Source organism: Oryctolagus cuniculus, chromosome 16 (genome assembly GCF_051225735.1).
Source record: "Oryctolagus cuniculus isolate XC-2025 breed Fujian yellow rabbit chromosome 16, ASM5122573v1, whole genome shotgun sequence".
Lineage (NCBI taxonomy): Eukaryota > Metazoa > Chordata > Mammalia > Lagomorpha > Leporidae > Oryctolagus > Oryctolagus cuniculus.
The window spans coordinates 19,909,477-19,924,910 of NC_142882.1; the positions used below are offsets into that span (position 1 = coordinate 19,909,477).

At 67.9% G+C, this 15,434-nt stretch overlaps 2 protein-coding genes across 2 annotated transcripts; one reads left to right on the forward strand and one right to left on the reverse strand.

Annotated features, from left to right (window-relative positions):
• Positions 1 to 3,041: 3,041 nt before the first annotated feature.
• LRRC25 (leucine rich repeat containing 25) lies at positions 3,042 to 5,393 on the forward strand. The gene is made up of 3 exons (XM_051828939.3): positions 3,042 to 3,172; positions 3,604 to 4,368; positions 5,020 to 5,393. The coding sequence occupies exons 2-3, from the start codon at positions 3,611 to 3,613 to the stop codon at positions 5,156 to 5,158; spliced, it is 897 nt and encodes a 298-aa protein (XP_051684899.3). The 5' UTR covers positions 3,042 to 3,172; positions 3,604 to 3,610; the 3' UTR covers positions 5,159 to 5,393.
• Positions 5,394 to 5,875: 482 nt separating this feature from the next.
• Positions 5,876 to 7,873, reverse strand: GDF15 (growth differentiation factor 15). The gene is made up of 2 exons (XM_051828937.3): positions 7,496 to 7,873; positions 5,876 to 6,592 (listed from the first exon to the last, which is right to left on the reverse strand). The coding sequence occupies exons 1-2, from the start codon at positions 7,722 to 7,724 to the stop codon at positions 6,057 to 6,059; spliced, it is 765 nt and encodes a 254-aa protein (XP_051684897.3). The 5' UTR covers positions 7,725 to 7,873; the 3' UTR covers positions 5,876 to 6,056.
• Positions 7,874 to 15,434: the final 7,561 nt, after the last annotated feature.

Genomic DNA, 15,434 nt, shown 5'->3' on the forward strand with positions numbered 1-15,434 from the left:
GCCTCGAGGCCCTCATGGCCTAACGGGGGCTTCCTGGGGTCGCCTCCCAGAGACCCCTGACCCCGGCCTTGAATCCTCCACTCGGAGCCAGTTTTTTGCACCACGCACTTTGGCGACGGGACTTTCTCTGAGTCTCGCCGCGCATCCTTGCTCTGCGAGCTGCAAACAGGCCCAGAGCAGCAAAGCCACTTAAGTAGCCTGAGGACCAGGCCGTGCCCCTCTGTGGCCAGCGGGGGGGTGGGCGGGGACGGGGTTCCGCCTCGGCCAAGGCTGCCAGCGCCTGCAGTCCCGAGAATGGCCACAGGAGGGCAGCAGAGACTCAAAGCAGCAGCTCCTGCGGGTCCCAGGGGGGCGCCGGCCCTCTGAGTCCAAGTTCCTTGAGTGGAATCTGGTTGGTCTCTCTCTTAAAATTATTTTAATATTTTTAATGTACTTGAAAGGCAGAAAGACAGAGAATATTCTATGCGCTGCTTTATTCCCCAAATGCCCGCAACAGCCAGGGCTGGGCCAGGCTGAAGCCAGGACCCAGGAGCTCCATCCGGGTCTCCCAAGCAGGTGCAGGGGTCCAAGGACTTGGCCCAGCTTCTACGGCTTTCCCAGGCCATCAGCAGAGAGCTGGATCGGAAGTGGAGCAGCCGGGACTCGAACCAGCGGCCCTATGGGATGCTGGCTCTGCAAACCTCCCAACTCCAGGAGGTGACCGTGGCGGGCAGAGGGAGGCGGGGAGGGAAGGGGCCGGCAGGGGGCGCTCACGGGCAGATTCCCGCGTGGGTCCCCGGGGGCGGTCAGGAGTCAGTGCAGAGTTCGGGGCCGAGGGTGCGAGGGTGCGGGGGGCTGCAGGCTGCGTGGCCGGCGGCTCCGAGGGGAACCCCCAGCGAGTCCTGTGGACCCTGACGTGGGCGCCTGCGGCAGAGCCGCCCTCAGCAGAGCCGGGCACGGGCAGGCGGCCGCCCCGACGCTGCCTCTTGCTTACTGACTCCCCCCCGCCCCCCAGCATTCGTGGCTTCCGGAATGTTCCTGACAGTAACAAGCGCACGTGCCCTCGAATGACCCCGAGCAGTACATAGAGACAGAGACAGCGCTCCCGTGTGCTGGGTCAGCCCCCGCCCACACGTCCACCACAGCCGGGGCGGGGCCGCATCAGCAGGGAGCTGGGTGGGAAGCAGAGCCGGGACTCGAACCCAGGCCCCCGGCATGGGCTTTGGGCACCCAAGCAGCGCCTTTCACCGCCGCCAGGGGCCGGCGTGTGGCCGGGCAGGGTGAGCCTCCGCCCGCTCCGCTTCCCACCCAGCCCCCTGCTGACGGGGGGGGGGGGGTGGGCAGGGATGGCCCGAGGGCTGGGCCCCGGCGTCCGCGTGGGAGACCCCGTGGAGCTCCCTGCTCCCGGCCTCAGCCCCTGTGGCCACCTGGGGAGTGACCCGGTGGCTCGAAGCCCCCATCTCTCCCTCTCTGTCCCTCTCTCTCCCTCTCTCTCTCTCTCCCCTCCCCCTCTGTCACGGCTGCACCAGCCACCCGCCCCTGAATTCGATGCTCGGGCACCGATGCCGTCGCTTCCCCGCGTCCACCCCACGGACGCTCAGCTCCTCCGTGCCGGCCCGCGGCTCTGTGACCACCCGCGCGCGGCTCCGCGTCTGCCCCTGGCTCCCAGGTCCGTGGCTCCCGGCGCCGCTGGCTGTGTTCACACAGAGGTGTGGGCTCTGTGGGGGGCGGGGGTGTGGCTGCTGAGGGTCCCTGGTGTCTATGGGTGGGGGTCCCTGTACCCTGCGCTGGCCCCCTGGCAGGTGCACCCTGGAAACCCTCGGCTTCCCTCTGCCGGCCGGGGTGGGGGTCCAGGAGAGTAAGAGCCTGGGGTGGCAAGATGGGGTGGACTCTGGCACCCCCAGACCCCGGACCTCAGAGCGCAAGACCCTCAGGTCCCCCCCAGCCCACAGAACAGGCCCCGAGCCGGCCCCTCCCCCCAGCTCTGGGGTGGCTGCTTCCGCCCCGCCCCTCTGGCTTCCTCCTGGGAGCTGGCCACGCCCCCTGCCTCCCAAGCCCCACCCCCGCCCCCCAGGCTCTCCAGGCCCAGCTCCCCAGCCCCCCATCCCCCAGGCTCGCCAAGCCCAGCCTCCCCCCTACCTCCCCCGGTCCAGAGCCCCCTCCCCCCACCCCCAAGCCCAGACCCCCCTACCCCCAGCCTCCCCAGGCTCGCCAAGCCCAGAGCCCCAGCCTCCCCAGGCCCAGAGCGCCCTCCCCACGACTCCCCAGGCCCAGCGTCCCCTCCCCCCCAGCCTCCCCAGGCCCAGCGTCCCCTCCCCCCCAGCCTCCCCAGGCCCAGCCCCCGCCCAGAGTCGGAGGGGATTTGCAGTGTTCACCCCGCCTCACAGAGCACGGAGGGTTCACCCGCCCCGCGGGGACCCCTCTCCCGGCCCCCAGCCCCTCCTGAGACATCCAGGCCAGAGCAGAAGGGGCTTTGCCCCCAGTGCCCTGCTCCGCCACACACAAGCCTCGGCTCCCCCAGCCCTGGGATAAAGCCCCACTCCCCGGCCGCTGCCCGCGCCGCCCGGCGCTGCCCCTGGCCTCTGCACACCACAGGGCCTTTGCACCTGCTGAGCCTGCTGCCTGGCGCCTGCGGTGAGCTCCTCTCTCCCTGCCGCCCCAGGGCCCCCCTCGCAGCCTCCCGCAGCCCCCTCCCGCTCAGAGGCAGCACCAAACTCCTATTCATGTGTCAAAACTGCGACGCTAATGCCGCCGCCTCCAGGGAGCCTTCTGGGACCCGGGCCCTCTCTCTGACCCCGTCCTGACCCTGTGGGGGTCTGTGTCCAGTGTTCCCCATACCAGGGCGCCCCCTTGAGGCCCTGACCAGGAAAGCCCACCACGGGAGACGAGTCAAAGAATGTACAGGTTCGCAGTCAGCGGGGCTGGGATGGGGACACGAGTGGACCGCGTGGGCCGGGGTGCAGCCAGAGGGAAGTGGCCCCGCGCTGCCCCGCCCCCTCCCGTGAGAACTCCGGGCGTGCCGGGGGCGGCCCCAGGCCGGCTGCAGGCCCGCCCCGCGGCGCCCCACGCGGGCACCAGTTCCTCTTCCCCCAGAGTCGGGGGCGCACGGCCAAGGGAGCGCCGGGGCCCGCACCCGACCGGCCGCGCGTGCCCGCGACACAGCCCCCAGACCCGCCCAGGCAGAGGCGTGGAGGTGAGACCCCCCAAAGATGACCAGAACGCGGGCCCTGGGCGGGGGTCGCACATCGGGGCTGGCAGGGCGGGACCCCCGCAGCAAGGCAAAGAGCGAGGAAGGGGGGGCGTATCCAGGGCAACCGCACATTTGCATATGTGCCCGTCTTGGCCAATCAGAGCGCCCGAAGTGTTCCTGGGCGGGCACTGGGCCGAGTGAAGCCGCCGGGGAGTACCCATTGCCCCTGGCGGGGAGACTGAGGGCCAGGACCGGCCAGAACCCGCCGGCCAAGAGCGACAGGCCGGGGGCGGGGGGCGGGGGCTGCGCTTTCCGGTTTCAGCAGCGGCCTGACCTGTAACAATAATAAAGGCGGGCGGCAGGGCCGGGGTGACCACAGGGCCGAGGCGGGGGCCGCTTCCCGTGTGTGTGTGTGTGTGTGTCTCTCTCTGCAGGTGCCTGATGGGGGGCGCCCTGGCCTGGGTGCTGCTGCTGCTGCAGGCTCCGGGATGCCCGGGCCTCACCTGCGAGGTGTTCCCGGAGGCCGTGAACTGGAGCCAGGAGTTCGGGGGCCCCTGCCTGAACCTCAGCGGCCGGGCTCTGAGCCTGCCCCAGGACCAGCCGCTGCGCGCCCCTGGCCTGCAGGTCCTCGATCTGTCCGGGACCGGCCTGCGGGGCCTCCCCGCGCCCTTCCTCGCCCAGCTGGGCGGCCTCCGCACCCTCATCCTGACCGACAACCGGCTGGACCGCGTGGACGCGGCGCTGGCCGCCCGCTGCGGCCTGGCCCTCCTCGCCGACTGCGCCTGCGCCCTGGCCCCCTGGTACCGGGTCCGGAGGGACAACTGCTCGGGCCAGGAGCCCCTGCGCTGCCTGCTCCCGGCCGCCGGCGCCTGGCACAACCTCTCCAGCTTCCTGGGGGCCAGCTGCGGCCCCGGCCTGGCCCCGGCGGCCATCGGGACAGCGGCGGCCGGAGGGGTCCTGCTGCTGGCGCTGGCCGCGGCCGGCCCGGTGCTGGCCTGGAGGCTCTGGGGTCGCCGCCGCCGCCACCGGGACCCTGGCAAGACCTGGGCCGCCCAGGACGCCCCGAGGCGCAGCTCGGGGGCGCAGCCCCGGTACAGCAGCCGGGGCCTCGGCCCGCAGCCCGCCACGGCCGCCCCGCGGGGGCCCTCCGCGCACGACTACGAAAACGTGATCGTCGGCCAGCCGTGGCCCGGGCCTGGGTGAGCGCCCCCCCACTCCCGCCCCCGCCCCCGCCCCCGCCGGGCCCCCAAGGCGGCCGGGGTTCGAGTCCCAGCGCTACTGCTGGCCTGGCGGTGCCCGTCCCCACCCGGGAAATGGGGACAATGACAGCCCACGCCCCCCTCCCCCACCCTGGGCCCCTGCTTCCCGGTGAGGTCTCGGAGGGGGAGGGGCGTGACCGGGAGGGCAGTCCAGGGTGGGGGTGGGGCGGGGGCCGGGGTCCCCACCATTGCCAGGAAAGGCACGCATATATACAAAGCAGATGCAAATGGGGTCAGAAGCAGAAGTTGACTTCTGCTTCCAGACGCGGGAGTCACCCCCCCGGCCGTGGCCGGTTCCCGCCCCGGGGCGCGCAGATTCAAACCCCGCCTCCCAGAGGCGGCCATGCAGCCTGTGCAGTGTATTTCACACTAAAGTGTGAAGGGCTGATAGATGCCGCTCCCCCCAGAGTCAGTTGCTCCCCCGCCGTTAGCACACAGCTGCCGCGGCCGGAGCTTCCGGCTTCTGGACAGGAAAGCGAGCCGTGGGGCGCGTTTGAGGAAGGAACGGGGCGGCCGGGCCCTGGGTGCTGACCCGGCAGGGTCTTCCCCAAGCCGCTATGCCCGCGCTCAGGACTCCGGCCGTCCCCACAGGGCGCCCCCCGCGGACGACGGCGACCTCTATATGAACTATCAGGAGCGCGGCCCCGACCCCCAGCCCGTGTACGGCAACCTGGGGTCCCTCGCGCAGGCCTCGCTGGACGAAGACGAATACGCGGTGGCGGGGTGCTGACCCCTCCCGTCCCCTGCCCGCCGGGCCGCTGAGCTGGGGGCGGGCGCTCCGGGTCTTCCCAGCTGAGGGGTGGGTACGCAGCCTGCCCCCCAGCCCCACCTCCACCCCGCTCTGCCCCTCCATTGTGAGGGAGGGAAGAGGGGAGACCCTCCCCCTCCACCCCGAGAGGATCCGGGGCCCCGTCATCACCCGCCTGTGTGCAGGTGGTGCTCAATAAATACTTTGAATCGGACAAGGCTGCCAGCTCTGGGTTCCTCCAGCGGGGGGCCGGGGGGCTTGCCCAGCTCCCAAGGCTGCATCCTCAGCCCCGTCCCCAGGCCCCAGGCCCCGCCCTGCCCATCCCCACAGTTCCTTGTGCCCGCATCGCCAGCCCAGTGCTTGGAAACAGTGTCCCCCTCTTATTGGTTCCTCCTTGCTCTTTTTATATGAAAGACCGGAGGCGTGGTTTTCGTGGGAGGAGGTGCCCCAGGATGGTGGGACTCCATCAGGCCAGGTGCAGGTGCCCTGGGCTCTGTGGGGGCAGGCTGGTGACAGAGACAGGTGCAGGTGCACCCCTGCCCTCCAACCCTGGAGGAGCTCCGAGAGGCAGGGACACGTGGGAGGGCCAGGGACGCCCCCTGCTGGCCGAGGAGAGCACGGGGAGGGGGGAACAGAGCGCCCGGTCCTCCGAGCCTGGGGCCGCCCCCCACCCAGGTCGGCGCCAGCACACCGCGGGGGGCCTTCGGGCACGTTTATTTTAAATGCATTTTCAATAAATACACGATCTGTCAACCCCGCCCCCAGAGCTCCCCAATAAATTAGTAATAAATAAAGACATAAATAGCGACCAGCGGCGGGCAGGGGCGCGGGCGGAGCCGTCGGAGGGCGCGCCCATCGCCCGCCGCGCCGAGGCCCGCGCTCACACGCAGTGGCAGGCCCGGGCCAGGATGTCCTCGTAGGTGCGCAGCGACACCCCGCTGTCCGTGCGGTGCAGCAGCACCAGGGGCTCGTAGCTGGCGGGCACGCAGCAGGGCGCGGGCACCGCGTCGGGCCACAGGCGGTGCAGCCGCCCCTTGATCTGCGCGTGCGTGTTGGCCGCGCGGTGCAGGTGCGGGCACGCGCCCACGCACACGCCCACGCGCAGCTCGCGCGGGGACAGCACCCAGTCACTCCAGCCCAGCTCGTCCAGCGACGCGCGCACGCGGTGCAGGCGGCAGCAGCGCCCGGGCCCCAGCGGGCAGTCGTCCTCGGCGCGCGCGCTGCGGCGCCCCCTGGCGGCGTGGGCCCGCAGGTGCAGCTCCCGCAGGGGCCGCGGGCGCCACCGCGGCAGGGGCGGCGGCCGGGTCCCGCCCCTCGTCCTGGGCGCCGTCTGGGACAGCCGGAGCAGGGCGCGGTGCACGCGCGACGTCTCGGGGATGGCCGGGGTCGCGGCGGCCCGCGGGAGGGAGACCCGCCCTGTGGGAGCAGAGAGAGAGAGAGAGAGGAGGCGTCACTCGGCGGCACCGCACCCCAGGGCCTTTGCACAAGCTGCTGCCCCGCCCCCACCCCCAGGACTCCAGAAAGGGTTCGGAAAACGGAAGTCACCGGTGCACAAATGAAGGAATCAATAAAACCCAAAACTTGGAAATTCAGGCACCCGAGAGGGGCCTTCAAAAACTTCATGGAAAAATGCGTCCGGGGGAGACGCTGGGCCCGGACCGCAGCATCCCGGGTTCGCGCCCCGCCGCAGGCTTTTCCGGGAACTTTTTGAACGCCTGCCTAGGCACGGATGGCAACTTTTATTTATTTATTTTTTGCTTTTGCACCAAAAAATAAACTTTTCCGCTCGTTCCATTTTCCACAACGCTCCGGAAGTCCTGGGGCAGGGACACCCCCCCCCCCGCGCTGGTATCGCCCATCCTTCTAGGGGGTCTCCCAGGAGCCTGGGGGGCGGGGAGGAGGAGAGAGGGGCGCCCTCCTTAGCCCGAGCCCCACTGAGCCCCTCCTGGGTCCTGGCGCAGCCCGGGCGGCACCCTGGAGGAGGCGCCCCTGCCACCCTTCCCACGTGACTCGCGCAGTTGACAGCCGATTGCGTCAGGTTTCAGAACCAGCTCCGGCGAGTTCTGCCCGTGGCGCGGCAAACTCCGGACCCCAGATCCGCCCTCCCGGGAGGGGGCAGGGGCCACGCCTCCTCGTCCCGCCCCCGCCCCGGCCGCGGAGCCCCCCCCCAGGAGCGCCCACCCCATCCGAACCCGGGGCGTCCCTGGGGGGCTCCGTTCCCTGCACCTGCAGCCTGGGGGCGGGGCCCGGCGGGGGGCGGGGCCGCCTCCAACCCGACTCACGGGGGCGCGGGGCGGGGGTCTCCCCGGAGCCACTCACGTTCGGCGCTGAGGATGCCGGGGCCGGCCCCGAGCTCGCGGCTCCGGTTGGCGCGCAGCCGGGCCAGCAGGTCCGGCTCCTGTAACTCTCCGAAGCGGGCGGCGTCCGCCGGGGCGCTGGCCTCCGGGGGTCCCGGCGAGCCCGGCGCGGGCCCGGCCAGCAGCAGGAGCAGCAGCAGCAGCAGCAGCAGGAGCTGAGCGCGCGGCGGCGGCGGCCCCTGTCCGGGCATGGCTGGCGTGCTCTCTCCAGGGGACACAGTGGCCACCGGGCCCGCGCCCGGCGCTTTATAGCCCCGGACTTCGCCCGCCCCCGCTCGCTGGTCAGGCCGCCACGAGGGCCCGGGACGCGCTCCAATGGGAGCGGCGGGGGTGGCGGGATTTTGTAGGAGGGGACAATGGCCGAGCCTCCTGGGTCACCAAGTCCGGACCCGAGGTGAAGCCACGGCCACCTTTCCCGGTCCCCTAGTTGGGATCAAAAGACTGCGCCGGGGAGAAAGGACCGGAACCAGCCAGCCTGGACCAGTCCTTCCGGCTACGGAAAAAAACCAGCCCTGGAACCTTTGGGTGGGAGGCAGAGCAAAGACAGGGCCAGGCTTGGCAGAGCTCCTAAGCTCTCTCCAAAACCCCACACCAAAAGCCCCTCCTCCAGGAAGCCCCCTCTGATGGTGCCTTCTGCCCGGGACCTGCAGCCCTCTCCGGCCAGGGCGGTCCCAGAGCCTGGGCAGGGAAGAGGCTGCCCCAGGGCCCAGGGCGTGGGTGGAGCCCCGGGAGGAGGTGGCAGGGAATTTAGGGCCCCGGGAGCTCCGCGCAAGGAGGGCTGGTGTCGCCCCCACCAGGTGCTGGGACCCCTTGCACTGGGACCCTCGCGATTCCGGGCCCCGGCGCCGGGCAGAGCACGGGGCGGGGGTGCCCAGGCCCCCACCCCACCCCGCACTGCATCACCACCACCCCCAGCCCCGGCCCTGGCCCTGGCCCTGCCGTGTGATTCTCTGGGTAAACAGTAGGTGCTCAGGACATGCACCTGGTCACCCTGACCCAGTCTGCTTGGGGGCAGAGGCTGGGGGCCGGCGCTGTGTGAGCGGGTGGGGGCCAGGCGCGTGGTGCAGCCAGCGGGGCTGAGTAATCCCAGTGGCCTTGGCCGGGCGCAGAGGCTGCGGGAGATCAATCGCGGGGACCAGAGGCGGCCGCACGGGTCCTGCTCCCACGGCCTGCGGGCGAGGGGCTTCTTGTTGGTTTTCAGTATTTATTTACTTGAAAGGCAGAGAGAGAGAGAGACAGAGACAGAGACAGAGAGAGACAGAGAGAGAGACAGAGAGGGAGGGAGAGAGGTCTTCCACCCACTGGGTCACTCCCCAGATGCCCACCGCGGCCAGGGCTGAGCCAGGAGCTCCATCCGGGTCATCCGGGCGGGCGGCGGGGGCCCACGCACTCGGCCGTCACTGCTGCCCCCCAGGGAGCTGGGACAGGGAGCAGGGTCCGGGCCTGTCCCATGCGGGGCGCAGGTCTCTGAACCCCAGCGCCCTCCTCCACAGAGGGGGCGTCACCCCCGCTGCGGGCTCAGCCCCCCGCTGCCCCTCGCTCCCCGGGACACCCTCTCTCCCCAGTCTGGTTGGAATCAAAGGGTTAAAGATACAACAGCAAAACCCAGAAAGGCCCGGCTCCGGCAAATCATCTCAGCCCACTGCACCTCAGTTTCCCCACCAGGAAAACAAACACCGAGATCCCAGCCAGGGGAGAGGGGGTCACAGGGCGTCTCGGCCTTAGCTGGGGAACTCCTATTCATTCTTCAACGCCCCACTCAAAAGCCCCTCCTCCAGGAAGTCTTTTCTATTGTTCCCGTTTGCTCCCAACCATGCAGCTCGGGCCCCGAGCTGACCCCACAGGGCCCACGCCTGGCTCTGTCTCCCCAAGGCTGGGGGGCTCTGGGAGGGCCCGAGTAGCAGAGGGTCTGCTCCAGCCCCAGGTCGCAGCCAGCAAGGAGCAGACAGCGGAGAACCGGGGAGAAAGGCTGGTATCACATCCAGCCGCCCGACGGGGGGTGCAGGGGGTGCGAGGCTCCCACGGGCGACAGGAGGGGGCTCCAGGCCTCTGACCCCCGCCAGCTGCGCAGTCCCGCCCCCAGCCCTGCGGCATCCCCGGCTCCGTCTCGGTCCCCTGGACATCCGTGGGCGATGGCAGGGCTTCGGGTTCCCCAGGAGCTGCGCCTGCTCGCGTCAACGTCACCTCAGTCCCAACGGCCTAGGGAGCCGGGCCCCGTGTCCCCTCACTGTTCTCCCTCGTGCCCGTTCCACAGACGAGGGGGCTGAGGCTGGGGCTACCCAGGCCTCCTGGAGCCCTGTGGGGCGCCTGGGTCCCCCCGGGAACACGGAACCACCTCTCTGTCACCTCTCACCGCCCAGGTACTGGGGCCACTTAAAATTCACCGAAAAGGAACCGCGTGAGAGGCCGTGGCTCAGCACTCGGCGCACCCGCCGTGTCCCGCATGGCTGCTCCCACAGTTCACAAAGATGCAATTAAAAGATAACGGCGGGGCCGGCGCTGTGGCACGGCGGGTAAAGCCGCCGCCTGCAGCGCTAACATCCCATATGGGCGCTGGTTCGAGTCCTGGCTGCTCCACTTCCCATCCAGCTCCCTGCTATGGCCTGGGAAAGCAGTAGAGGATGGCCCAAGCCCTTGGGCCCCTGCACGTGCGTGGGAGACCCGAATGGAGCTCCTGGCTCCTGGCTTCGGATCAGCCCAGCTCCAGCCGTTGCGGCCAATTGGGGAGTGAACCAGCGGATGGAAGACCTTGCTCTCTGCCTCTCCCTCTCCCTCTCTCTCTCTCTCTGCCTCTCCTCTCTCTGTAACTCTGACTTTCAAATAAATAGATAAATATTTTTTTAAAAAAATGCCATGAGTTCATTTCATTCGAGGAATTTGCCCCAGGGGACGTCACCTGTTGGGAGGGGAAGGGGCCCCCATTTCTGCTTCACCAGGCTCCGGAATGCGGCACCCAGGCCCACTTGGCTCGGCTCCCGAAATCCCAAGTCCATGAGCTCATCGCTGGCCTCGTGGCCAGGCCCGGGGAGCGGGGGCGGGGCGGGCAGGGGGCGGGGCCCGGGGCGGGGGCAGGGGGTGTGGGAGCTGCCAACTGCAGGCAGAGACCCCGTCTACCCCGATCAGGGCGCCTCCCGGAGCTTGTGCCGGCTGGAACTGAGAGAGACGTGCATTTGCGTGCAAAAAAAAAAAAAAAAAAAAAAAAAAAAAAAAATTGTATCTTTAGGTTGATTTCATGTAGGCGCAAGGCAGAGTTACAGGGAGAGAAGAATCTCCTGTGTGCTGGTCCACGCCCCAGATGCCCACCGCGGCCAAGGCCACGGCCAGGCTGAAGCCAGGAGCCAGGAGCTCCATCTGGGGGTCTCTGGCGTGGGTGGGTCTATGGGGGGGGGCTCATCTCTGGGCCTGAGAGACCGCAGGGGAAACTGAGGCAGGAGACCCGCCAGGACTCGGCTGTAACAAAGAAATAGAAACTGGGTGGCTTCCGGCCACAGGAAGAGGAAGTTGGAAATCAAAGCGTTTTCAGGGCCACGCCCACGCCGGAGGCCCTGGGTGGGGGGTCCGACCCGCCTCCGGAGTCTCTGGGAACCCCGCTCCGGACTGCGCAGGCGGCAGGGCTTCGGGACCTCGGGGCTCAGAGCAAGAATCGCTGGTGTTACGTCCGGCCGCCCGACGGTGGGTGCAGGGGGTGCGAGGCTCCCACGGGTGGCAGGAGGGGGCTCCAGGCCCCTGCACCCCCTCCCCGAGGGCAGGGGACGCCCCCAGCTGCCCAGCCCCGCCCCCAGCCCCGTGGAGTCCGTGGCTCCCTCTCTGTCCCCTGGTGGGCTCTATTAAGGGGGAAGTGGCGCAGTCTCGCCACCAGCCACAGAGGATGGAGCTGGAAGGCGGGACCGAGGCTTCCCTGGGAGTCCGCAGTCGGCGCAGCTCCCACGAGACGCGGGCCAGCGATGGGCCCACGGGGAAGAGGCAGGAGGCACTCGGAGAGAGGGGGACGGAGACAGACGCGGGTGCCAGCGCCAGTCCCGGCTGCTCCGCTTCCGGTCCGGCTCCCCGCTGATGCGCCCGGGCGGTGGAGGAAGACGGGGGCTCCTGCGCCTGCGTGGGAGACCCGGAGGAAGCCCCTGGCTCCCGTGTTCCGCCTGGACCAGCTCCGGCCATCGCTGCCATCGGGGGAGTGACCCAGCCGATGGAAGACTCACTCACTCTCTCTCTCTCTCTCTCTCCCCACATTGTTAGGAGAGAACCAGCTCCAATCAATAAACCGGCTTTCACGCGAGGGAAGCGAACAGCCAAGGAAACCTTGAACCAGCACGAGAAAGGACTGAGAAAACCGGTGGAGGTCATTAAGGCCGTTAACTTTTGCCCACACCTACAAAGAACAAAGCAGGTGGAAAGACTTGGAGCTGGGATGGGGCATGGGGCGATACCGACCCCACAGAACCCAGAAAGGAGAGATTCCCAGGACAAAAGTCACACCTGCCAGCCCCAGGAGTGGAAAACCTCAGTGGGTCTATCACAAATAAAGAGCAGGACTCGGTCATCAACAAAGGAGAATACATGGCGCCAGTGGGGATAGAAGAATTGATGAGAGAGGTCTTCCATCTGCTGGTTCAATCCCTAAATGCCCACCAACTACTGGGGCTGTGCCAGGCAGAGCCAGGAGCTCCATCCGGGTCTCCCGCGCAGGTGCAGGGGCCCCAGGACTTGGGCCATCTTCCACTGCTTTCCCAGGCTCACACGCAGGGTGCCAAGTAGAACGCAGAGCCGGGACTCAAGACCAGGGACCCCGACAAGGGACGTGGGCACCTGGGTCAGCACCTTAACTTCTGAGCCAGGTGCTCGTGCCCCCGACAGCGCACTGAGAATTATGGCCGCGGCCGGCGGGGATGGCTCCCAGGGCTGTAGCTTCGTGCACCGTCAGACACTGGGGCTCAGTGGGCTAAGCTGCCACTCGGGACAGTCACCCAATATCGGAGTGCCTGGTTCGAGTCCCTGCTTGGGCCCCTGCGACAGAACCTCCCGTCCGCTGGTTCACTCCCCAAGTGCCCCCATGGGCCAGGGCTGGGCGGGGCTGAAGCCGGGAGCCAGGAGCTGCATCCGGAACCTTCCCCTCCCCCTTGCCCCCCCCCGCACTGGAGCCGTCACTGCGGCCCCCCAGGCGCATCAGCAGGGAGCTGGGACTGGAACCCAGGCCCTCAAAGGTGGGTCGCGGGCATCAGCCCCGTGGGTCCAGTGCTGTCTGGAAGGGCTTCGAATGTTCTAGAAGTTTCTCCACAGTGGGCTTCCCCGCCCGTGGCTCACCCATTCCTTTATGGATTCAATGACATTGGAAAAAGCGGAAGCTGGCTGTTTCCCAACCCCCACCCCCACCCCCACCCCCCACCCCCTCTTCTCCTTGGTGGGGGGCTGGGAGCCGCCAGGCAGCCCCGGCCGGCTTCCGTCCTGCCACACCTGCTTCTCCCAGCCCTGACCCTGCTTCCCTGCTGGGCCTCCGCCAGGTCCCCCCCCCCCCCGGGCCCCCAGCAGCTGAGCGTGAGTCAGCAGAGGCGGCCGCGGGGGGCGGAAGTGGTCGGCTCAGCCCCTGGACCGCAGCTGTGGGTCCCCCCCCACCTCCCCGGGCGGGCGGGCCGGCCAGCAGGAAGAGGATCCGCGTGCGGCCGCATCCCCCTCCCCACACCGCCCACCAGCGCCTGGGCTTGCTAAGCACTCAGGAGGCACCTGCTGGATGCCAGGGGTCAGCTTGGTGGGGGGGTGGGGGGGCTGAGGCCGGAGCCGTGCAGCCCCGAGCCCGGGTCATCTGGGAGCATCTCAGATCCTGTCGTGCCCCTGTCCAGAACTGGGGACCTCAGAGGACAAAGCATCCGGAAGTCTCTGCCCTGCTCCTCTCCGGCTCTGGCTCTCGGCCTCCCCACTCCCTTATCGGCATCACAGGAGGTGTGGGAGCAGGTGGCGGCCCCACCCACCCTTTCCATCTTCCAGGGGACCAGACAAGCCCGGGCAGGTCCGAGCACTCCCGCTGGGCTACGGGGCTGACAGGGAGCGAGGGCGAAGGGGCTCCTGGCTTGGGAGCACCTCCTCCCCCCACCCGCCTCCCCCACGCCTGCCTCGCTCCCCACTGTCCCCAGCAGACCTCAGCATCTTCCACCGACCCATGGGTTTTGAGGAACGTATAGGAGTTCTCCAGGTGGTAAATGAGGGAGGAGGTGACATAGTGGAGAGGAAAAGTCGGTCTGGGACCAGAGAAATGAGAGGGCAGGGGTTGGCTGCGGCCGCCTGGGAAGTGAACGGTGGAGAAAGAGCCCCCTCTCTCCCCTCTAACTCTCCCTTCCAAATAAATCAATGACTCTGCTTTTTTTTTCTTTTTAAACCATCCGCTGGGTTACTCCCCAAATGGCTACGACAGCCAGGGTTGGGCCAAGCCAGAACCTGGAGCCTGGGACTCCATCCGGGTCTCCCTCGCAGGTGCAGGGACCCAAGCACCTGGGCCATCACCAGCTGCTTTTCCAGGCCACAGAGGGGGCTGGATCAGAAGTGGAGCAGCCGGGACTCGAACCGGCGCCCGTATGGGATGCTGGTGCCAAAGCCGGTGCCTTTACCCAATTTTATTTATTTTTATTTATTTATTTTTTGACAGGCAGAGTGGACAGTGAGAGAGAGAGACAGAGAGGAAGGTCTTCCTTTGCCGTTGGTTCACCCTCCAATGGCTGGCGCACTGCGCTGATCTGATGGCAGGAGCCAGGTGCTTCTCCTGGTCTCCCATGGGGTGCAGGGCCCAAGGACCTGGGCCATCCTCCACTGCACTCCCTGGCCACAGCAGAGAGCTGGCCTGGAAGAGGGGCAACCGGGACAGAATCTGGCGCCCTGACCGGGACTAGAACCTGGTGTGCCGGTGCCGCTAGACGGAGGATTAGCCTAGTGAGCTACACCCAATGGCGGTCCTGCTTTGTCCTGGGGACTAATGGGAGCCACGGGTGCCCATCTGCTCTGACTCCAGCTCCCTGGGAGGCAGCAGGCGATGGCTCAGGTGCCTGGGCCCCTGCACCCACGTGGAAGCCCCGGATGGAGCTCTTGGCTCCTGGCCTCAGCCCGGCCCAGCCCTGGCTGCTGCAGCCATTTGGGGAGAGAGCCAGTGAATGGAGACCTCTGTCTCCCTTTCAAATAAAATAAAATAAAATAAAATAAATAGGGCACGCGGAGGGCGTGGGAGGCACAGAATTAGGTAAAGGGACAGAGACCTCCCGCTCTGGGAACCCGGTGAAACAGGCCACGCCCAGCCTCTCCCAGCCCCTCCCGGGCTGTGGGACGCCCCCCACCCCCACGCGGCTCTCCCGGACCGACGCTGGGGCGGGCAGGTGCGTGTCCAGGTTGCTCTGCAGGGCTGGCGGCCCCGCTATGGTCGGTCCCCAACTTCCTATTCTCTGGGGACAGCACAATGACGTCGTCTCTATGGGGATGACGTCATTACGCGCTCAGAGGACCACGCAGTGTTCCCTCAGCTCAGGGCCCCGGAGCACCTGGCACCAGCATTCCCAGCTCTGCGTGGCGCCTCCTCCCTGGGCGCCCAGCTTGGCGGCAGCCAGATTCCGGCTTTGTCTCCCAGCCCAGCTGTGGCATGGAGCCCCCGCCCCCACGGGGCACAGGTGCAGGACCCCACGGGAGCCCCAAGGTCACTCAGCCTCCTCCCCCGACAGCATCGCATTTTCCTGCCCCAATTTTATGATCTCAAATCCACCTGTTGCTAAAATGAGCTCCCTGGATTGAGGGAGGGGTGAGCCCGGCCCCACCGGCGCAATTGGAGATAACGTCTTGGTGCCCAGAATTGCCTTTTATAAAGCTGTTTATTATTTTATTTTCCTCTACTTGAAAGGCGAGGCGAGGGGCCTTCCACCTGTTGGTTCACTCCC